Genomic DNA, 25513 nt, shown 5'->3' on the forward strand with positions numbered 1-25513 from the left:
TTAATATTTAAACAGATACTTAATATTCATAATTCTATTTAATACTTCATCCGTAGATAAAAGCAAGTAAAATCTCGTTTTCAGATTTATATAAATACTGAGCTGAAACAGTTAAATCTTTCGATCATAAGTAAGTCTTTAAAACATTACAGAATGTTTTCCTTCTTGTGCGAAAACAAAAAGTCCCATACAGAATCTTTACTGGGTACTCTGGGAAGAACATGATGCTAAAAATCTGAGTTTCTTCCTCTCATTGTCTAGACTTCTCAACATATTTTGAACACATCATCTTATATCATCTATAAAATGACATGAGAAATGACGAAATGTGAAACTTAGTAGAAGTTTCTGATATTTATTGTATTATTGGAAACACTGAGCGAATTTTAGGACAACTTTTATGAGATATAGAATGGATATTTGAAAATCATGATTTTCCAATCTGAGTTTCCAGTCTGAATGTCAACGGATGTTTCCGCTCTTTGCAATGCAAATCTGCCAAAAAAAAAAGAAAAGAAAGAAAAAAGAAAAATTTTATCACATCATGAGGAAATGATTGAGATGATCACGTCAAAAACAAATCCTCGATGGCTGGCTGAATGTGTGTCTAGAAGCCGGAAGAGAAAGATTTTTTGTAGTAGATGTGAACATTCCGCTTGGGATTTACGATATAGCTTTATTTTGTTACTTATGATAGTACTTAGAGTATGGGCTACGTAAGAAAATGTGCATCGTCGGATATTCTTCTCCTGTTACAGGAGATTCGTGAATGGTTTTTTTCAAAATGAAATGCCCTGTACTCAAATTTCGAATTACATTTTTTTAATGCAATGAGACAGTGCGACTTGTTTACCTAAAAGAAATGTTTCTTTTGTTTACATTTAAAATATGTATTCTCTCTCTCTCTGCGTGAACTAAGTTCATGTGTTTGGGCGCCTGGGTAAGAGACTCTATCCCAGTCTAGCAATTGGATCTGCTTCCGAATGATGGCGATCGTGATGTTTGGATTGAAGAGTAGCAATAATAAGCATAATGTTGTTATTGCTACTCTTCAACGCAAACACCACGATCGCCAACATTCGGAAGCAGATCCAAGAGTTACCGACAACGTGCGATATGTTGTTGTTGTGATTTATGTCACTTGTCTGACAGTGACATCAGACCAAGTCAACGAAATTCATTGTGGTAAGGAGTTCAAGATTGCGCCTGTCATTGGGCAGAGCCTTGAGCATCAGGGGACAGTATGACTTATGCTCAGTTCTGCCACCAATTCTGAAAGAGAAAAAGCCCGAGGGGGACGGATCCAAAGGTCATCCACCTCTCAGGCACTATACATTTGCAAACATCCATGCCTTCTCCGAGAATCGAACCCGGGTCCTTCGGTGCGGCAGTCAAAGTCATTAATTACTATCACGGTTGAACGCTCGTACGGCATTGATCGACACTGTGCAGAAACATAATTTTCGTGTGCATCACAAAAAAAGTTTTATTTTATATTTACAGAAGGGTTTATACATTTTTAGAACAATTTTGCAGCCATTTAATTAATGCTTATAATTTAAAAAGTATTTTTTTTTAAATGTCCGATCTTTTTTTTTTTTTTTTTTTTTTTTTTTTTTTTTTTTTTTTTTTACTGTAACCGTAAATCGAGAGTTTCATGGTAGAAGGGCTTTTTGTAAAATTTCCAAGAGTAGTGATTTCCATTCCACTTCTACTACTTTCACGAGTCCATCCATCATGATGAGTTTGTGCTTAGAAAGAGCCCTTTTAAAGAGACCAAAGTAGCATAAGTGAAACGATGGACTTCGTACTTTGAAATAGTGCATAAGCAATACTTGTACCAGTCTTCATTTTTTCGAGGAATGCAATTGTATTTTTCGACATATAACTTGTTGCTTTGTCTTGATGACTTAGAACATCTAACTTTGTTTTGTTGAGGTTTTCCTCTTTGGTTACTTCGTCTTGATGAATTTTCAGTCTCTGAAAGTCACTGGGATAAAGAAATGGAATTTCTTTTGTAAATATCGGACGTAAAATTTTCTTTTGCTAGTACGTTGAGTTGATTTTAACATTTTTTTCACTCTTCTTATTTTAATTTCTCATTATAAGGGAATCCTACGACAATCATAAACCACTTCCTGAGACTTTCTTAGAGTTGACAGAACCAGGTTTCTACACTTTTCCCGTTCGTTTCCAAAATAAACAGATTTTTTTTCTTTCACTTTAGGTAATCCGTCTGCGTTGATCCTGGTAAGCATTATGTTGTTTAACATTTTTAAGTTGTAAATTGTGGTTTAATATTTTATTTATTATTGTTAGTAACTAAAGACCTTGAAAATGATTTCTGTGTTGTCGGATTTTCTCTTATTATCAACGTGTAACATCTAAAACAGTACGTACCTTTTTGTGGTATTCGTTTGGAGTCTTTTTTCGATTGACAGTTTTCCCTTTCCCATGAACGATGTTGCTTATTTTGTACTTAGAAATATGACTACCATTCATTTCACAACGCTTTTGAATTTTAGAATAGGAATATCTTTCTTCTGAAAGCGCAAAACAAATCCTTCAGTCAGCAGCTTGTTTACATGCGACCATGTTTGGGCAGCCATCCAACATAATGCCTGCCCAAACGATTATTCCTCCACTACCGTAATGATCTTTTCTCTTGTAGAGGGAATGATGGCATTGTGTTCCAGGCGCTCTCCAGGTAAAGATACGGCGAGAATCAATGTCCAGTTGAATCTCTCGTGTGTGAAAACTACTGAATGAGCTCTACTGAAATCTGGTCCAAGGTGTATGTTATCTGCACCATGCTAAACGGGGTTTTCTGTGTGCTGAAGTGAACGAGAGGCTAATAGCGGATCTTCTGGCGTACAGTCCTATCCCATGAAGCTTTCAGGCAACTGTAGACCATGAAACTCGCATTGCAGTGGCAGCATAAAGCTCACATGAGAGCTGTGAAGCTGTAGCAGTTCCTTTGACACAGCGCTGAAAGTGCCAAATAACGACCTCATTTGTCGTCGTGGAACTTGGTCAACCTGCTTTATATGGATCAAGTGTCTTCTCTATATGAATCCAGTGTCCTGAAACTATTTTTCCTAATTGCAGAAGACACTGGACATTAAATTGAGCACTGTGGCTTGCGCTTGTGATGGGCTTGATTCTCATGTATCGACATTTTTCCAGCTTATTCCGTCATCCATAGTTTTGTGGCTACTCATTTTACTTTTTACCATATAAAATTTACCCAACTCTTATGATAAATACGGAGAATGTCGTGAAGAAACACGAGCGCGCAAATCACCGAATACCCCTCGTGCGCTTATATATCCGCTCCACAGGCACACACATGTGTATTCTTACGTATTCCACTCTGAATATTTGAATAATTCTTCCCCGGGGTGTAATTATTACCTTTGGTTTAGTAGGTTTCGTAAAAATAGAGGTAACCTGCAAATTCTGTTAATTCTGCGCTCGGGTGTATGTGGTGATTATAATAGTAGCCATAAGGGAACCCTTACCAGGTCATGCCATTGATACCTCAATAGATTATTATGCTTTTTAAAGAATTTTCGATGACTTACATCTGGTTCCGTCTCTGTGTACTTGTTATTATGCAACCTAATTTGGATTATAAAGTGCCGCTGGATGCGTCTCTGAGAAGTATTAACTGTTATGAATTGCTATTTAGCTCTAATTAATGTCACTAATCTTAGTCACGTGATGAAAGAAATGCTGACGACAGGTTTTTCATATAGTGTTCTCGTGGTGAAAGAATTTTAAAAATAGTTCATTTGTTATAATTATCTATCGCCTACATAGGAAGAAAAAAATATGATTTTCTTTAAGTTGGAAATAATTTTCCCCCAAAATTCCTAGTTTATTTTAAAGCAAACAATTTTTCTATAGAACTGTGAATAGCTTTGATTTCCATATTTTTCAAGCATTTTATTTGTTTTGTTGATAGATGGTACGTTATTTTTCTACGATATGAAAGAATATTTGGTACAAAATCATTGTAAATATAATAAATATTAGATATAAGCAGCAAAATTAAAATTTTGATATTGCGTTTCAGTAACTTGTAATTTTATGCTTTACTGTTTCGTATTTGGATTAAAAGTAATATTTAGTTAAAGCATAATTTCCCTTAGTTATAATATAGTTATAAAGTCATTTAAAATTATACTTTTATATACTTCCTTTTATCTGAAATTCTACACTATTTTATTCTAAAGCAAGAACTTTTTTTTTTACTCTTAATTCTATTTCATACGCAAATTGGTACGAAATGTTTTTACAAAATCAAAGAACTTCTTTTAACTATGAATATTTCAGAAATATGCGTAATGTTTAAACTTGAATACTTAGTCTGTGAAAATAAATTAACTTCCTTAAAATTAGTTATGAAACAACCTTGTATTTGGGGTAGATTCAAACAAAAACTCAATCGATATCGAAAGCATACAGGTCTCTCTTCATCAGGAGCAGAGACACTGAGCCAGCTTCTAGAAATATTTAATTGTGTAATCGTTGACTACTGTTCCACATTTAAGTCAACTTTAATTTGCCTGTTTTATTTACTTGCATTACCATAAGTTGTGGTTGGTATTATAGCATTCGAGAGTACATTTGCGTTGTAAATTCTGTTTAAATAAAAAGGTTATTTAAGCTTCAAATCTAGCGATAATGCTCGCTCTACGTTTGTTAGGGTTTATTGGACTAATTGATATTACCAGATTAAGTGGTACCCTAAGTACTTACGCTGATGCTGAAGCCCCGCTCGCCTGGCATGTTTGTCACTCCCCCCCCCCCCGAGAAACGTTAACGCCCCCCTAACGTGACGAAGTGGATCTTTAAAGGGTATACAGTAGACGTTGTTTAGCATGATGTCGGTCAATGTCTTGTTCGGATACTGTTATCAAATTGCCGAATTATGCACTCAATTTTCAAGACTATATATAGTCCTGAAAGCTATAGTCGCAGGTGATTTTACGTTGTCAGCATTTGGTTGACTGTTTCATTTAATATTTTAGCCTTCTGTGGATAGGACTCTAAAGTTTAAGCCAGATTTTAACTGCTGTGTTTAAAATTTGAATTATGAATAATTTTCGAAATACTTGACTTGAAATACCTTAGCTACAAAAAGGATCAGAAAGTGCAGCAAAAAGATACGACAAAAGATTTTTGGAATCTGTGATAATGTGAATCAGGGTACATGAAAAAATAAGCCACCAATTCGAAAGAATTAGTTATTAACACTGTTAAAAACCAAATGTGCAAAAGCACCTAACAATGAAATAAATATATCAAATGAGAATTAATTAAGAGAACAAACGAAAATTTGAGCAATGGAGAACTAGAAACGTGATTTTAATATTTGTGCCAAAACTAATCCACGTAATAAAATGACCAAGAATCAAACTGGTTTGTAACTTACGAAACACAAAAAGACGGAATTTGTGATGACATCAGTGATTACATGAGCCAATACCTCCTGTTTGCAGGAAGTATTGTATGTGCCCACTTTGTAAAGTCATTATCGTTTTTTAAAGGAGGAAGAGTGAAAAATGTGAAGGGGCATCAGCAGGATTCGAAATACAAACTTTGCAATTGCTAGCCAGACAGGCTTTCTAGTTTCACTGCGAAGGCACATGCTAACAGGGATAAAAACCTACTACGACGAGAGTGGAACGTAATAAACGACGTTACAATGACGTAAGGGAAAAAAACTTTATTTATTTATGACGTCACAAAACATCACATGATTGCTGATGTTACGTACTACTTCTGCAGCACAATTTTTCTTGCACGAATTTAGTGGTCTGTGCAATTGTTAGTAATATGAAAGCAGCTAATTAAGTCTATTGAAACCATACTTGTATTTATTGTAATCCAGAATGCATTCTTATTAATAAAGATTCAACGTCTCGACTTTTTCGGCTAATTATTCGGCACACTACCCGCACATAATTCAATAATATGAAACGCCATAAAGGCGATATCTCGTTCATAACTATGAATGTGCTAAGTTAGGTAGTAATTAGTTTCTAAGCCGATGATAAGTATTTAAGCTTAAGTTAGATCTAGATAAGCATTTCCACAAACAAATATGTTCAAACAAAGGAGTAAACTACGGAAGAAAAAAAAAAAAAAAAAGATAGAGAACTTTTCTATATATCCCGTTCTACTGGGCCGATTGACAAAATTCAAATTGCGTTTTTTATGTCTTGAAAGCGCCACTTGGGATATATATTAGATTTATATATACACTCATGTCCATAAATTAAGGATAATTCGGAGTCACGCGGAAATCGAACTCTAAAATAAATATATCACCTGTAAAATCACTACACACATCTTCAAGAATCATATGCAAATTTCAGGAAGTAACCAGATGACACCGATGGTACGTCACAATGACGAGAGTGTAAGAGAATGATATATAAGGAATACAGGCAAAGAAGTATAATTGTTCGCAGGTGCTGTATAAGCATTTCAGTGCAATAATCGAATAGTTATGACACAAAGGACGCATTTGGATGATTTTTTACGTGATAGAATTATCGGCCGTCTGGATTGTGGGCGTACCCAACTGGAAGTATCAGACGAACTTGGAATTGCCCAGAGTGTTATCTCCAGGCTTTGGCATGGTATTTGGCAGTTACTGCCAATAAAAACAGGCGGAGCACAGCCTCAGACCTGTCTCGTCAGCTCTCTTCAGCCACTGGTACGACAATTTCAAGGCAGACCGTGTACAGAAGCTTAGGGCAGATTGGTCTATATGCTCGTAGACCTGTCAGATGCGTTCCACTTACTGCAACTCACTGTCGCCTGCGGTTAGCCTGGAGTAGAGAGCGTGCATTGTGGACACAGCAACAGTGGGCTTGTGTAATGTTTTCCGACGAGTCCAGGTTTAGCTTGCAGTCTGATTCTCGCTGGACTTTCATATGGAGAGGTCCAGGTACCCGTTACCACCAAGAAAACATGACTGAACGACACCGTTACGGTGGTGCAGGAGTGCTCGTTTGGGGTGGAATTATTCTGGGTTCCAGAACTGACCTGCATGTTCAAATTGGAACCATAACAAGCCAAATCTATCGGTACGTCGTTCTGGAACAACATGTACGTTTGTTTCGGGGCGCCATGGGCGCACAATTTGTGTTTATGGATGACAACGCCCGTCCTCACCGTGCAAACACATAATCGAATGTCTTCAATCGGAGGATATCACCCGTATTGACTGGCCAGCATTCTCACCAATCTTGAGTCCAGTAGAGCACGAGTGGGACATGCTTGGCCGACGAGTTGCAGCTCGTCAACCTCCTCCTACATATTTACCGGAACTTCGGAGAGCATTGCGTTTTGAGTGGTGTAATATCCCCCAAGATCAGATCGATAATTTAATACTCAGCGTGCCTAGGCGTTGTACGGACTGTATTGCATCGTCTGGGAGACATACAATGTATTAACAATCATACCAACCATGTAATATTGGTTTTTTGTAAATAGGTTTTTTTTTCTGTAATTTACTCTAGGGAGAAAAAATCGCTAATTTTTTTAATAATATCAAACATATAGCATCTTTTTTAGCTTTTTACCTTTTGTTTAATAAATAGGCTTTACAAATAAGTCAAATTTGTTTTGTTTCTAACTCTTCCTTTGCTTGATTTTGCATTATCCTTAATTTATGGACATGAGTGTAGCATAGTTCTAATATAGGTATTTTGACACAAAATCGGATTTTTTCTGAAATGACATGCCAATGTTTTTTCCATATTTCGATTACATTACTCACATTATGCTTAAATATTAAATTTTGTGAAATTTGGTGCGAAATTTACAGAGAAATTCAAAAATTTATTTTGGCTTATTTTTTTCAGTTTTCGCCAAGAATAATTTACTTGGCAAAAACTGGAAAAAATACGCCGAAAACGGCGAAAATTGAAATAAATGGGTTAATTTATATCAACCCATTTTCATTTTCTCTTTTCCCATTGCAAACGAGCGGGGAAAAAGTCATCCCTAACACATTCGAATAATTTTAACAAAGCGCGTATTATCGTTTAGCGTTATTATTCGCTGAAAAAAAAAATAGATGCCAAATTTCAAAACGCTCCAATATGTACGTTGACGTCTATCCTAGGTAATTTTCAATAAAGAATTGTAATTTTTTGCAGGTATACTTAGAAATACAATTTACTTTAAGATGATGTTAAAAGTTTTGAAGGTTATAATACAAAATGTTTTCGAAAAATTTATAAAAATTATTTAAAACTACAAATTTTAAAATAAATCATAAAATATGTGCGAATTTTATTTGGAATGAACCTAATTTTCAAATTCTGGAAGAAGGAATTAAGTAAGTTTAGGAAAAAAAGAGATGTTATTAAATATATATCAAATTCAATTAACATTGAGGAGTTAAACGTTTGAGAGCTAACTTTTTAAAATCTTCTCATTCGATTTTTACAAAACTTGGCAGTGTGGCATAATTTGAGTCGTAAAATCGAAATATGGAAAAAAATTGGCAGGTCATTTCAGAAAAAGTCCGATTTTCTAACGAAGTTCCTATATTAGAACAATGTTCTATATATATATATATATAATACACATCCTAAATCGCGCTTTCGAGACATGGAAAACGCAATTTGAATTTTGTCAATCGGCCCGGTAGAACGGGAGATATAAGAACTGTCCCATATTTTTTCCCCTCAGTGTACAGCTAATTTTTCTCCAATATAAATAAGAAAGATACATATCAGAATATCATGAGATACAAATATTATGATTACTTGCAACTGCAGGAAACTTAATACATCACTATTATTAAATTAAATGATCTTATCGCAATGAATGAAAATTTGGAAACTAGACAAAACTCTGCAACAAAGTCTAGTCTGATATAAAGATCATTTTTTCACTTCTATGCACCGCACAGCAGATGTTTCAGAGAGTTCAGTAAATAGTCATTCGGTTCTTTGAAAAATGCAGTAGGAATATCCTCAGAAAGTTAAGCGTGGAAGTCCTTAAGGCACCTGGGAATAAAAATCTTTAGGAAATTTCCACACAGTCCTGTACACACTGAAATAAACAAGACGTCCTCTAGGTTTAGTACGATGTTCTCAAGATATATCAGAATTAATATTTTTAAATGTCTTCAGTATGTCCTATGGGACTTTTCGACAGGACATCTTTAGAATATGAGCGATTGGGGAGGTATAGCCTCTATGTGCTTTGCCATAAAGTAAGATATCGTAAAAAATGTGCTGAATTTTACTAACTGTTATATCTTTTAGTAGTGCTTTGCTACTATTTAAAGTTAACAAAACAATGTATGAAAAATTTTTAAATTGCTTTCCAGATAGTTACTCCGTAAGTAAATGTTAAAATGGAAATTGTTTTAAATGCTCTGTTTAAAAATATACTGCTTGGCTATTAATTTTGTATTCATTTTCCTGGAAGAAAAATTCATTATTCTGATTAGAACAGTGGAATCTACGATTTTTTCTCTTCATTCGTTTCCAGAAAATTAGGACCAAATTGCAGTTTCGAGATTAAGAAGATTAAGCACGCGATTCAGGATGAATTCCGTGATTGGTTCTTCTTCCTGTGACGTCAAGGCACTGCCTGAAAAAGTGCTGGCAGTTCGAATAATTTTTATTTTCCTCTGAAATGATGCGTTTTTATTACTGCTTTACTTTTATTAGCAGTAAAAGGTTTGATGGGAGTAACTATTTTTATTTCTCTCTCCCTCTCTTTCAAATTGTTTTTAATTCAGTTATTTTCTAGGAAACCTGTTGAGAGTAATTCGACAAAATATAATTGCGTCTCGCAGCAAAATATTCAAATGAGCTTTGCTAAAGCTTTGTGGTTTTTATCACATTTCAAAAGTATGTTCGATTTAATTGTTGAATTTTCTTTCGGTGACCTAAACACTTTTTTATAATTATCACAATAGGTATTACTAATAAGTTAATATTCTAAACTGTCAAAGTATGTGGCAAAGTCATGATACATTTGTTTCTGTGTAAAAAATACGTATCTCGAAACCTTCTCAACGATTTCCTTTGACACAAAAGGAAGAATAACAAAACAGTAGCACTGCAAGTTCATGAATCATCGCCAAGCATGCAGCAATGATTCCCTCCGTTTAAAACACATTATTTATTAATTCAAATGAATAAACCAGTGCACTTTTTCTTAATATTATGCTTTCAAAGGAAGTATTTTGTCAATAAAATATCTGCAGTAAAAGCACGAGTTTTTCTCAGACCTGGAAGTTGCAGTTCTGAACTGTCGAATCTGAAAATGAATGTAGATGGACATTGTTCCTTCCGGTTGTCGTAGACACTTTGTCACAAAGAGTTTGATGGTCTGGAAATATTGTTGGATAATAGTCACACAAAATGGCATTTATGACAAAAACTTGCCATAAATGATGTTTTTAAGAGAAGTGTTAAAAATGGATGCTGTATTTAATAGGAAATAAAACTGTTCCTATGAAAAGATAGTAGTATCTCGTTAATTCCTTTTGAATTGATCGATTTATTAGCATGTCTATACTTTATGTAGCCACAATTTATGAAAAAGGAAAATTCGATTAGAAATCCATTTTGTTCAAATGCACCTAAAATTTTATCTCGTGAAGAAAAACGAACATCTGATTGAAATTTCCTGTGATCGAACTCAAGAAGATTTCAAAAATAACTCACTTTTCACTTTTGGCTGAACCGATAAAACGAATTTAAAGGCATTTCAAATAAAGCTATTAAAATTTTATTGAATTTTTGCACAACCTATTTGTGCGAACAAGAATTTTCATCCATGTTACATTTGAAAAGTAAATGCAGAACAAAATTAAAAGTGGATCCAAATTTGCGGTTAAAACTGAGTGAAATAAGACATAAAGAAATTCATTTCTCTTAAACAGATGGCCAAAATTTCACAATAATTTTAGAATTAAAGTATTATAACTTAAATTTTGATAATTAAAATGGTAACCAATTTATAATCTAATATGTTTTATGTGTGTATATTTAATACAAATAACCCATAAGTTGTGCAAATTGCAAAATATATTTTCTTTTATATCTCTATTGAGAAAATTAAAAATAATTATTGTAAAATGTAGAGTTGGTACTAAAGTTTTTAATTTTTGTTTAGATGGTACGCGTTAGTCAAAAACTTGAGAACCGCTGTTCTAGTTATTTCCATCATACCAGGCGAATCTCCACAAAGGTATATTTTTTACAAAATATCGTCTATTCATTTGCAACGAATTGTCAATGAACTCTGAAATTATTTAACTAATTAACACCCCAAGAAAGTAAACATTTTCCTGACTTTTATGGTGAAAGAACTAAATGGAAAAGTGTTACTCTATTTTGCTTTCTCAAAGTTCATTCCTTCTAAATCTTCTGTGAATACACAGGGTGTCCTATAAGTATTAGTACAAACTTTAAGGGAAGACAGGCCACATCAGTATTTTTGAGATCTGAGTAACAACCCATGACCGAAAGCGTTTTTATGGAAACGTGATATCAGAGGTTATGGAAAAGTGAAAAAATGAAAAGTCACAAGACAGAGATTACTCGAAATATTCATTGCCCATAAATATTGCGTAATATTGTAGCAAATGATACTATTTCAAAACGGTATGAAAGATGTTTAACCATTACAAGGAATGCACAATTCATTGCAAGCGAAGCATTAGTTAATTTGAAAATTTTCAACCTTTCATTATATATATATTGTTGGACTAATTTTCTATCGGACAAACATTTCCTTATCCTTCTTTCCGTCTTCGAAAGAGCTGAAAACAGAATAATTATGCCATAGGCTTTATTTTCCCTTTCCTAAAGTTAGATTACTGTATAACAAAGTTTACAGTACGTGATTAAATCAGAAATGCTGATGTGTTAAGTAAAGGGATTCTATTATGGAACTTCATGTGTTGTTCTTGCGACTAATCTTACTTGTCTTAGTCAGAGCGAGCCAACGAATTTTATCGTTGCAAAGAGTAAAATATTGCGTCTGTCGTTGGCAAGAGCCTTGGTCACTACGATTTTATCCACCCCAGTTTTGAGGAAGAGCACCCGGGGGTGTCCGAAAGTCTCCCAACCCTCTTCTTTTACCATCAAACTACACCAGGGACTTTTGACATATATTTGCAGTGCCTCTATATCACAAAGACACTACATATTTACAACATCCAAGCCTTCTTTGGAACTCGAGATTTTGCCCTTCGGTACGGTAAGAGTTACTAACTATTATCCCGTTGGGTGGCTATGGAACATGTAATTGTAATTATAGCTATCAAATGTTACGCTTCATCTTAAAAGAACAACATGTGTCCTAAGTAAATGATGACATTTTTCTGATATTAATAATTCACGCTGTTTGATGACTTGTTAAAACGTTCGTGGGCAGCATGAAACAACCAGATTTTCTTTAATTATGGTACAGAATTTTACAAAAGTACTTTCAATGTTATGGGAAAAGTCTCAATATAGCATGCAATTGTTTTTTTAAGTTCTATTCCATTAAAAATTTCCATTTAGTAAAACTTCCATTAACTTTTAAGAAATTATATTCAAACTTTTTCCAAAATCGTTTCCTGCAAAATTAGCAGATATATTCGAGAAACAATGTACTGGCTTAATTTCTTTCAGAAAAATTATCTAAGGATGTTTCTTTCTATAATCAAATGTCTTTCTCAGGGATTTCCGTAGTAAACTACGTACTGAGTTTTTTTCTGTCATATAAATATGCTATACCCGTACGACAAGGTAACTGTTTTGTGGTTTTGTATTGACTCATAGTTGTTAATCTAATCTAAAATTAAACTTCGTAATTTGCTCTTTTAATATTGTTTTCAGGTGGTTCTGGATTTATACATCAAATACAAAAAACAAGATAAAAATAGTTCTAATGAATTATAGTACTTCTTTATACTAGGATTGATTAGTTAATGTGTTAATTATACACTGAATGTAAATGGTGTATATTTGTGCTTTCGATCAGGATGCTGCACTACTCAAATAGTACATCAACAAAGTTAGCTAACCAACGGAAGGCTACCCATTGCACAAAAAATCACGGTGGATATGTAATAGCGAAGAAACAAAGTCGTGGCTGTGCCAAAACGTCAATTTACAGGTGTATTAATATCTCAGTTCTAACAAGGCAAGGTATATAGTGCTCCAGTTATATCCGAATTCATAGATAAGATAAGACAGACTATGAGGAAAGGATGGACTTCTTTCGTAACTGATGTGCCGTAAAGGTCTTAGCCTCTTTACATAGACCAGCTGATGAGCAGAAACCTTTACAGCAGTGCTTAGGCATAAAAGTACCAACACTTTCTTATTCTTGACTTGACGTTAGCAGCCGTCATAAAGGTTCCGGTACATTTGGCCAAGGCAGCACTGTGCAAGCAAAGTTTAATTTGCTTCTCTGAATAATAAAATCTACGAAACTCTTACTTGGCTTAGTCGTAGCTTAACAGTGCTGGCACTTTTAAAATTTTTGTTATAGCACTAATCTTCATAGAAATAGATAGGTTAATAAATTCATAGAAATAGATAGAAGTAGCTAGGTTAAGCACTAATCTTCATAGAAGCATGGTTCTTATATTCCCATGACTGGGAAGGTTACAGCCTTGGTTAATATAAAGATACTTCCACCTTTATGACGGTCCTTTCGGGACCTCTACATCATGTTTAGAGGCACACGGTCATGCAGCGATCCCGAAGGATTGCCTTTATTAACGCAATTGTTTCAGTCCATCTAATAATAGAATGAGCAGTGCTATGCACAATAAAATTTGATTCTAGATTATATTTAATTGGAAGTATTTGTATTTATTCGAAACTGCTTTAGTCTGGTGTCTCAGTTCAAGCAAATGTACAACAGCAGCAAGCAGCAAGCAAAATCTGTTCATTGACTCAACAGACATGTTAACACTTGTATCACTCCAATGATTACATATGAGTTTATTTTTCTTACAGATGTCGTCCTACAACCCGAGGGAGAGGTCACTAAGGGGCGACAAGACGTTGAACGCCATCGTGCGTTGTGGTCAGGCTGTCCACCTGGCCATCGAGCGTTTTGTTACACTTGGCGAGGCTTTGGCAGACGACAACGCCGAAATCAAAGTCGATATGTATGAAGCTTGCAGGGACGCTAGAGCTGCAGGTAAGAAATATGCTGCTAACCCTATATGTAGTTAAATGCTGCTAACCCTATATGTAGTTAAACTGATATATAGTTTTTTCTACGCCGGATATTAGTGCTGCAATGCATAATATTAAGAATAATACAACTGAAATTCCTAAAAAATTATGCATTTTAACCTCACATTGCACTATATGGAAACAATTAACAGAAGATATTGTCTTACAAAGAAAGCTAACGGACTTCCCTACGACAAATGCCAGAAACCTATAAGGTATTTCTCCCGCCTTCTCAGCGTGCCTTCGTGGTGTAGTGGTTCTGCACGCTGGGCCGGTATTCCATATGTCCGTGGTTCGATTCCAAGCGTAGTCGATTTCTCATTCTTCATCTCTCTGGCCTCAAAAAAATCCTAATGTCATTATAGTGGCGACCGAACTGAAGGGGTTGTGGATGATGATTCTCCTCACCCCGGATTTGGCGGTTGAGTCCCCTAAAAACTACAGTCGCCCTTCAAAAAGGGGAGTATATAAGGTATTTCTCACGCCTTCCTAGCGTCCCTTCGTGGTTTAGTGGTTCTGCACGCTGGGCCGGTATTCAGAGGTCCTTGGTTCGATTCCCGGCGAAGCCGATTGCTGATTTTTCATCTCTCTGGCCTCCCAAAAATCTTAATGTCTCTACAAACCTTTCAGGTTTGATGAAGCTTGTAAGCAAAATGACACGTGAGAAATGTGGTACTTCGCAAACGCTTGACCGTGCTGAAAATGGCATATAAGAAAGGGTGACTTCCACATTTTTTTAGTCCCAGATTGGCAAATATCATCAGGATTGTGTATTAGGAAGTATGCTCTGGGTTAGGGAAAATATGCTCTACGATTAGCCAAATGGCTTTTAATCCTCATGTTATGGTCTAAATATTAATAATGGAGATATCGCATAAATAATTCAAAGACAGCATGATTCCAGCATACAATAACAAACATTTTTATGCACAGTTTTTACCTGTTGTTATAACAAAAGTCCTTAAGAGCAGTTGTCTGAAAATGTAAGCTAACTCTAAGCACGGTGTGGCAAGTTTCCACAGCTCTTGAGGCTGGTCGTACAATGGACTATAAAATGTCCCGAATTCTCCAACGTATATCAAGTTCCAGAAGGCGCGTAATAATACATTCGCAGTTCACTACCAGCATTTAAAGAAGTGGTCCAGAGAAGCAGCTGCTCTTGTTTTAATTCCAGCAGATATTTCTTTCATCACATGAAATGCCTCTCCAGGTATAAACTTTGGTATGGCTGTACTCTTACTTATGAGTCTAGCTTCATTCTTTATCTATTCTGTGATGCACGCATCAGCTCTTCATATAGCTCTTCCTTTGTCTAACGTATACCTTGCTGTGGAATGAAATATAAATATTGATATTTCCAGCTTTAAGATGGCGCGCAATCTCTGCTGAGGACAGAACGACTCAATGCTGAGAGATATATTACGTTTCCCAATCTATGGCAGCAAATATTGCGAGCAAACTTCCGACATTTCATGCCGTGTTTTGGTGTTTATGGATGTTTGCAAAATGACACTAACTTTGTACCTTTTGTTTCGTCCGCATACCTTTTCATCCCTGAAACTTCATTCTAATTATCATGTAGACGTCCGATAGTCCTCTTTGTTAGTTACATTACAAGTTCAGTTTTAAGAAGCATTAAGATAGATGTTACTAAACAGTAGACCACATATTTCCTGGAGCCTGTAGTTAATAACGATAGGTCCACGGGTAGTTTTAAAGCTAAATTTTGATACTTTCTTTAATTTTACCATGAAAATATAAAAACTACAATGCAAATTAATGATCAAAAGTTTGGCAAAGTGCACATCACAAGAAAGAGATCCTTGAACTCTTTCAGAATCGATGCTGTAAGCTATTTCTGTATTTTTAAATAAATAATTAATCATTTTGCTTATTTTCCTATCTACGTCTGCTGAAATTTTATAGAATGAATGGATAAAAAACTTAAAAACAGCCTCGGGTATGATTAATTGATAGCGAACTTGTGATATAGAGATCTGCCTTAGCTCACTTTAAGATAGAATGAATGAATAAAAAGACCTAACAAAAGCCACGAATATGATTAATTAATAAGGAACTTGTTACGTAGAAAATTAATATACGACATCCTCGTATTCCTGTCATAAACCATTAGAACTGAATGCTATTAAGGAAATTTTTCTACTTGTTCTTTTAAGGAATGCAATATCTTTATATTCTTTTGCTGAACACGCAACACCTCTGTGATATTTTCCCTTACATTTCAAGTGTTACCGAACTTGGTAACCGACCTCGTTCTAAGGGCGTTTTTCAAAATGTTGTTTTATTTTTGAATTTATGTGATTTTTTTAATGAATTGTACTCAAATTTAATCACTGAAAAAGCGATAAAAATAACCTTTTTGAGAAATGTATGTAAAAAATTGAAAATTTTATATCAAAATTAATAAAAACGTCAAATATCACTGACAAGTAAATATTGCTTACAAAAATCTGTTTTTGGCTCTATTTTATACATAGTACCCGGAAGCATACATTGAACTAGAATAATTTGAAAATATTCACTAGCAAAATGTGACCAAATATGTCAGTAAACACTAAATTTCTTTTTGTACATACGCTATTGAAGAAAAAATCATGTAACTTAAATTCTGTGGGATTAATTTTTCAACTTCTAGTCTACATTATGCATATTAATGTATAAAACGTGTGTTCAAAATTTCAAGTGATTCTATAATGAATGTTTAGAGTTATCATGGTTGCTGTGAACATAAATCATGAAAAAACAATTAATCAAAAATCACATTTAAAGTTTTCAGATTGTTACATGACATTATGCACACAAATATTCAATAAAAATGCTTCAGAGTTATACATCGATATCGTGACAAAGTGGGAGTATAATATTTAAAAGAATAGAAACATGAACATTATGATTGCCTTTTAATTCATCACAATCACTTTAGCCTCACTAGCACAGATATTGAGATATATATGTCCCCCATTTAGCATGTTTGGGATTTCATCGTACAGCTGGTAGGGCACACACGAAGGCTGAACTTCCAGTTGACGTCATTTGGAATGTCATTCTCCAGGATACATTCAGAATCTTTGTTATTCAATGCCACGGCGCTAAGCGTGACGGACACTCAAAGTACTAATTTCCAACATTTGTTTTGTTTTTCGTCTTGCAAATTTGATGGTTTATTTGTACCACTATTACTAATCAATCTAATAGATTTCATTCATAAGCTACAATTCATTCATCGTGTTGCGTATCACCAACATTAATGTATGCAATGCAGTGAACTAAATGAATAGTTGTATTCACAAGAAAAGTACAAATATAATTGTGAACTCAAAAGTTTAAAACAAATAGTGAAGTCAAAAGGAACCCGTATAGATATATAACATCCATCAAATGTGGCTGTTAAACATAGTTGTACAAACAATTAAATGTAATTAATTATCTGAACATTATCATTAAAATAATTAAGCAAAGACGGGAGAGATCTCGAGTATCACAGACTTAACAAGATATCAGGCTTGTGACTTAACTTTTATTAAGGAAACAATGCAAGTAATTAAACTTAAAAAAATCAAAGAAATTTTATCAAATACCTGATGAAGTGGCAGAAACTAAGTTCAGTAAAGGTTATAAGGTACTTCCTCCCTCCTTTCCACATACCTTCGTGATATAAATGAAAGCACACTCGAAGCGCTATTCGTGAGGTCCAAAGTTCGAATCTCGGCGAGGGTGATGAACATTTTTCTCATCTCCTGCATCGATAAGCCTAATGAGTCTAGAAGATCACAGTATTATGTTCCATGTCCTCACCTATAAAATTAACTGCACATCATTTCGGGAAAAAAGAGAATATTGTCTTTGTTGATCTTCAAGGGAAAGTATCAACCTTTTACAGAAACATACCACATCTGTGGGTCCCTCTTATAATTTCTAAACTTGTTAACGTATATTTGCAAGACAGAAAATTCTCTATAAAGGGTTACTCTTGGTGCTCATATCAGTATAACCCCGTTGGTGAACAGCAAGTGTCCATTTGTATGTCTTTGATCTTGAATTTGTCTTAATTTGTCTTTGAAGAGGAGAATTTGTCTTTGATCTTGAATTTTAACACTTAGGGCAGCCTGACTGCGATATCGAAGGGCCCGAATTCGAATCCTGAAGAAGACATGGCGTAAAATTGTCTGTCTCTTCAGAGAAGGCAACGGTAGCCACGTTTTAGGCCTTCACAATAAAATGGCCACCTCTTCTGACCTTAGAGGTGACCAATGCCATTATACGCAAGTGCCCGCCATTAGAAAAAAAAAAAAAAAAGAAAAAAAAAACCATTTTGTGTTAATGACATTCTATCCAAAGATATCATATCCAAAGAAGCATATCTGTGCAATTTATGGGTAACAAAACTCACTTGTCTGAATCCTTCAGTACGAGTTATATAATGTTAAAGTATTAGTTATTCAGTTTGTTTCAGAGAGATTTGAACTTTTAACTTTTTATGTCTCTTTGAACTAGGTTATGAGATTAGAGCATTGAAAGCATCAAGACAGTCATGATCGCTTGGAAACAAATTTATTAATTATAACTTAGTACTTGCTGCACAGACCCCATATGAAATACCTAATGAGTAATCATCAGTAATCAGTAATTTATTAATAGCAACTAAGTGCTTGCTGCACAGATCCTATATGAAATATATAATCAGTAATCATTGACAAGAAAAACCTATTTTCAAAAGGCATATTTATTACTTAGTGTAAAAGCCTCAAGAAACCCTTCCGAATCTTTATTCAGTATCAGTGGTCAACTCTCAATATTTTCACCAAATTTCTGTTATATTTGTTCAACTAACAAATATAATGTACGTAAACCGAAGCTATCCCTCTGCAGCGGAATCCAGTAAGTGCCAGCTGAAGACCTTGCAAAGTCCTCATTGTAATACTTAATACACCTTGGCCTTCTAGCAACTGTACTCAATTTGACAATCAGTTGATTTATAATGAATTCATTCAGGTTGTAGAGACATTAGGTAATTTTTGGAAGCAGAAGAGATGAAAAATTAGCAACGCCTTCGCCGGGAATCGAACCACGGATCTCTGGAATACCGACCCAGCGTGCTATCGTTACACCACGAAGGACGCTAGGAAAGGAGAAGAAATACCTTATAAGGTCTTGAAATGTTCTAAAATAAGTGAGAGTTCACGGCTGAAATTTATTCACGAAGGTAGGCAAACATTTATATTCAAATTTAAGAAAGGCCTAGGGCAATTTTTCTTCATTAAAATTAGCAAACATCATAGTAGCACAGCCAACTTATTTTAATGTGCCCAGGCACACTCAGTAATGATATCTTTTAGAGATTTCTACAACTGGAATTTGGAAAACGAAAGGTTCTGTCTACTATTTGCGTTGAATTTAGTTTCAGCAATAAATAGCCTTTAGTTAATTTATTTAACGCAAAAGCACTCAGTTTTCATAAATAGCAATTAAATGATGCAGAACAAAACGCTTCAAAATGCCCAAATATGTGACTGGCATTTTGATAAATGATGTTATAACTTATATGATGAAACTTCACCTGGGCGGAACAGTTTAGCATTTTCCATTTATAGTATCTGCAGCTGATAACCTTTCATCCAGCTAAGCTAAACCAATGATTATGAGAATAAAGAAAGGGATGTTTCATAAAAACATTCTTTGCATTGCTTTACATTTAATATTTTAAAGTTACTGTCTGCGCATACCTACACACGCGGTTATATCTTTAATGTGTAAATACGATGTTTAAGAATACGAAACGGATGATACTAATGACTTAATCGTTTCTTTGCTTAATTCTCATATGCCAACCAAGGAGGCGGTAGCGAAGTTCAGAATCCAGATTTTAATATTCAAAACTTTATCCTGTTTCAATTAAGTCCGGACTAACCAATCCGCAGCCAGGCCCACCAGCGAGCGGAAAATTTGTTGAACACTGACGGTTCCAACCTGGGTTCGATTCCAGGCGAGCAGGCTGCCGCTATGGGCATTTTGTGGTTTTCCTTATGAGAAACGTGTATACGAGCCAGTTTCTTGTAGAGAGTCCTCCACGAAGTCATCTCTCCTCTTAGGCAGATTGCATGCTTTGCCGTTACCTTAATAAACCAAACCAAATAAAACGAATCCGCAGCATCAGGCGACTCTCCGAGTCAATTTATATTGCCTGCGTTATGTAAATGAAAAACCTATTAGAGAAGAGAACTATAGACTATTTTAGAGATTTATTATTTTTAGAGACTATAACTGCTTACTTACGTGACCTTAATATGCATCTTTAAGCCAAAAGGAATCATTATAGGATATTTCTAAATATTTGTAACAAAAGAGAAATTGCCACACTCTCTTACAACAGCGACAACATATTTCTTTCTGTGGAAAAAACCAAGTAACCATTGAAAAGTACTATACATTGATTTCCCTTTTATCAGACGACTTTAAAAACAAATTTCAAGATATCAGAAAGTGCCAATTGCATTTTAATGTATTTGCTTCTCCTATCTGGGTTAACATCAGACTTCTAATTTTCAAATGGGATGTATTAAACTACAATCGAAACGCAACGTTAAGACAATTCATTTATGCGCATTGCTGGAAAAAATGATGCAATTACAAAATTTGAGTTGTACCCAGGGAACTCAGCATTCAAATTTTACTGGAGAGGTTATGTTAACTATTAAAATATCGTTTGTTATAGGACGCATTAGATCATGTAGTTTTTGAAGTGATCCCTCACAGGTATTTTAATTGCATTTCCTACTACAAATCATATATGAAAGATGATTCGGATATGTACTCGACGGCGTTATGTATAATTTTCTGATTTAGATAGTAATCACACTATATGTCTAAAATAAATGAAAAACAGATACATTTAGCCACCATTTTTTGTTCAAATGATAGAATGGCTGATGAGGCACATATTTTGACGCAGAGGTTTAAGGTGGCTAAGACACACAAATGCTGCTGAAAATCATACAGTACTGAGTAAAGCTACGTTTGCATCAATGGTATAACTATCAGTCATACAATGGCACTTGTCTTCATTCATGTACAGAACCTTTAGAAACACTATTCGGAGACTTAAGGCCCATTTGCACTAGCGGAACTTTGAGTCTAAGAAATGCACGCGGAAGTTGCTAGCTTCACTAAATGGCGAAAATGTTACTCTTTTTTTTAACTGAAACTGAATATGTACACATTTAAATAAACAGCCTAACTTATAACATTATTCAAGAGTTTAAGAGTTAAATATTCCCTCATAATACGAAAAAATTGCTGTTTAAAAGCTCTCAAACGAGGCTTCAAATTCGCCTGCGTTTCTTAGGCTCAACGTTCCGCTAGTGTAAATGGGCCTTCAGTCACGGAAAGATATATTTGATTTTCTGCTTTGACACTTGAAGCATGTTACGGAAACGAAACCCGCTCTCTGTTACACCTTACGTTGACCTTACATCTGTATGAAACAAATCTGATATAGACACATAATGACTTCCTTGTATGGCAGACACACATTTTTTGCTGCATTTCATTTAAACTTATTTCCTCGAATTTCATTACACATACATTTCTCATTCAATTAATTCAGTTCTCACTTCGCGACAAAGCAAAAATACATAAAACTCAAAATATCTTCAATAAAAATTGTAAAATACAGAAAAACATAAAACACCAAATACAGTTAAAAAACAATTTTTAGAATTAAAATTAGTTTCTACTCAAAAGCAAAAAATTCGGCCAGCGGTCAAGAAAGCAGAGTTTCGATGCATTTTTTGAAGCCATTTATCGGGACAGTCTCTTCTAGTGATCGTTCAGTCTGACAATTGGCATGCGTTATTTATTAGAAAACCAAATTTGATACTGCGCAACTTGTTCAACTATATATCTGAGGATTTAGTACCCTTTAATCTTTATCTAGATCATTATACCTATCAGCACGGACTATACCAGAGACAGGCGGAGATTATATTTTCAGTTTTCTTGGAGTGCAACTGAATTATTAGTGTTTAAACAAGAGTTTTATTAGCATAGCTAAAATACTTACACGGTTGGACGAGCATGTCTTAAGTCACATATGTTCTACGTGTGACGCATTTGTAAGTCGACAATTATGAGTGCTTATTCCCAAATACGTCTCAGCATGTCCGTACTAACAGTCTCAGCAATTGCCGTGATGTGTTTTTGAAGGTCATCCAAACTTGTACGAAGAGGAGAAACAAAAATTCCGGTCGTTATTGTACACTCACAGGAAGTAATCACGTGTGTAAAATCTGAATTTCTTAGACTCTATTCAGACGATGGTATAAATGTCATAGAGGCTTAGTCATAAGGTATAAAATGCGGGAGTTTCGTTCACATCTGCCAGACAGGGTCTAAGCCGCAGTCAATGGAGAAGCTAGATTTGCGCATGCGTGGATGCGTCCCGCTCTGTTTTCCGCTCAACAAGTTTCGCGCATTCCCTCTGATATTAGTCTACTCTAATACCAAATCGGCATAGAGTTCGAACTTTATGCCAAAACTCCTAAACCAGTTTTTGTGACGTAGCAAGGGTTGGTTACCTAGCAACGAAGCTTGGCTTAAATCAGTTATGACATTTTTACCACTGTCTGAATGGAGCCTTAGTTGCCAGCATACCACAGTTATATTCTCGTCTGTAAACACCAGTTATATAGTATTTTGTAGAATTTTATGTTATTTGCTTGAACGTATTGAGATCTTGGGATGCGCATGTAAACCTCGCGAACGTAATTCCATTTCTTTTCGCATAGGTGATCTCCCAGAATATTTCCCGTATACACAGGCAAAGGATTTCTTCAAATGTTTTGTCCCATTCGCAAGCAGGTTGCCTTGTGTGCACGGCTGTGTACGATGCTCTATTCTAACACGATGTTGTATAAAGATAAACAAAATTTATTTTTGCATAAAATGCTTTTTCTACTTGATTAGTGACTACGATATTGAAGGGCCAGGGTTCGAATTCCGGAAAAAGTTGTCTGTCCCTTCATAGGAGATAATGGCGGCCGCCTATTTAGTGCCTCCATAATGAAACGGCCACCCCTTCTGGGCTTATGAGTGACCAATGCCGTTATAGGCAAGTTCCCGCCATTGGAAAAATAAATAATTGATACTAAATGCTTTCCGATAAAGCAAATATTTTTCATTACATAAGCATTTAATCCGTTTATTTTTATGCTAACCATTTACATAGCATTCAGCTCAAAACATTATCGATTAAACGCGCATTTATTTAAGCACAAAATATTCACTAAAAGCTCACTTTTTGGCATATCTATGCATTCAGAAAAGCTTGAAGTGTATTTTTTTCAACATACTGTCTTATGTAATTGGAGCATGAGAAAGTCTACATAAAAGAAATAGGGAAAAAATAGCAAGGAGAAAAATATCTTTCTATAAACATCGAGCGACTGGATACTGCCCCGTGGAATAAGACAGATTCAGCAGGCGCGGCTGTCCAACAAGCTTGGCGCCATTTGAAAAACGCACTTGTTGCAACTCGGGAAATGGAAGAGAAAAGGATACATGTCCTGAGTCGTAAATCGTAATATTCTTGTCTTGGTGCAGTCATTCATCTTTGAATCTCTCACAATAGCCCTACAAACTGTCATTTCAGTCGTTCTCTTTCGTTTTTTGCTTTTTAGTTTTTTCTGTGGACATTTCCTCAGTTGCGATGTCATCAACAGTCGGCGCATAAGACGAAACATTAATCAGACGATGAGTTGTCGAAAAGATTTTATAAATCGTTCATCACGGGTGTACTTTTGCGCACTTCTTTTCTTTTCCTAATTTCGTCTGGAAGAATGAAATCCATTTAAAGATATTATTAATGGTAATCAATAATTTCCAGTCTAATACACACTGAGCACACCATACATTAAAAGACAAAAAAAGGGATTAAATCCTGCTTTTACTCTGAGATATATTATTCTAAAACTCTATTTAAGAGCATATTCTGTATCTGAGTCTCGTATAGTTTTGTAACTTTGCGTTTAATCTTGATGCAAGCAATACTTCGTAAGCTTACAATAGTAAATGCAATTTTTGAACTTTCTGGATATTCTTGTTTCATGATTCATTGTCATGAGTTTTAAAGAAAATTTCATTTAGGGCGGTTTTTCCCAGCGGAGTCCACAGAAACTTTAAAGAGGTTCACAAGAAAAAAATTGTATTTCGGTGATCCATCCCCCAGAACTTGGGGGGGCTGCGGTAATATCCGGCTCTTGCTCAATTCGAGCACGCGTCTCTTACTCAGCATCCAGAGCAACAAGAGGCTTAGCCGTGTAATGCGGTCTATTACAAGCATGCGGAACATATACATGATTTACTTTACTTTACTTTACTTTTCTTCAGGAATTATGAGGATCCATAGCTTAATCAAAGCCGAATCATTTCAGCAGTCGTATGAAGGAAACTAATAGCCCATGTTTAATAGTCTGCTGAAACCCTCCTGCCCAATATTAATCGGCCTCATGGTTAACACAGCACACCCAAAAAAAATCTGGAAGCCTTCAGATTTTAAATTACGTCTATTTCCGATACATAGTCTCATAAAAAAGTTTTCATTTTTACCCATTACAGAGTTCCCTTTGCTCGCTTTGAGATCGCTGAGTTTGTTAATCAAGAATTTGTTAAAGTGTTACAAAATATGAAATCGATAATAAAACAGACTTCAAATTTTAAATTAGGGCTTCCGGATGCCCATATTCGGTGGAGGATTACGTTATTCAAAATTGGTTGACTCTAGCTACCGTTGTTTTATCACAATGAGAGAAACGTACATACATTTATGCAGATTTTTCATTATTTAATTTCTCTAAATGTTAGTCACGGAGATAATATTTGGTGGCAATAATTTGAAAAGTGAAACGGACATTTAAAATTTTCGATACAAAATTGCAAAATGAAATAAATAGCCCTTTTGGGCTAACGCATTTTGTGCTGAAAAACAGAAACCAAATATAAGCTATTTTTCTCCCTCCTATGTGCATGCCTTCATCGTGTAACGGTAGCACACTCGACGCTTATTTGAGAGGTCCAGTCCCGGCGAGGGCATGGCTCATTTTTCATGTCTCTTGCTTCAAAAATAACCTCATGACTCTGCAGTGGAGCCCGAACTAAAAGAAAAGGTGGTGGCTGATGATTCTTCATTACTACGATTTGGCGATTGTGTCCCCTAATCCCCAATAGCACTTTAAAAAGTACCCTTATTAAAGGGCTACTGG

General features: G+C 35.1%; 1 protein-coding gene across 1 annotated transcript in view; it reads left to right on the plus strand.

The window, feature by feature from the left end:
- The window catches only part of LOC118188244 (alpha-catulin-like), a 723160-nt gene that overhangs the window by 396206 nt on the left and 301441 nt on the right, over nt 1-25513 (plus strand). Inside the window, exon 3 of the mRNA XM_085819331.1 lies at nt 14013-14199. Within this exon, the coding sequence (XP_085675457.1) occupies nt 14013-14199 (187 nt within the window). The remainder of the gene's footprint in view (nt 1-14012; nt 14200-25513) is intronic.

The sequence above is a fragment of the Stegodyphus dumicola genome, chromosome 6 (genome assembly GCF_044657685.1).
Source record: "Stegodyphus dumicola isolate Sdum_Otavi_A_Nest chromosome 6, ASM4465768v1".
Lineage (NCBI taxonomy): Eukaryota > Metazoa > Arthropoda > Arachnida > Araneae > Eresidae > Stegodyphus > Stegodyphus dumicola.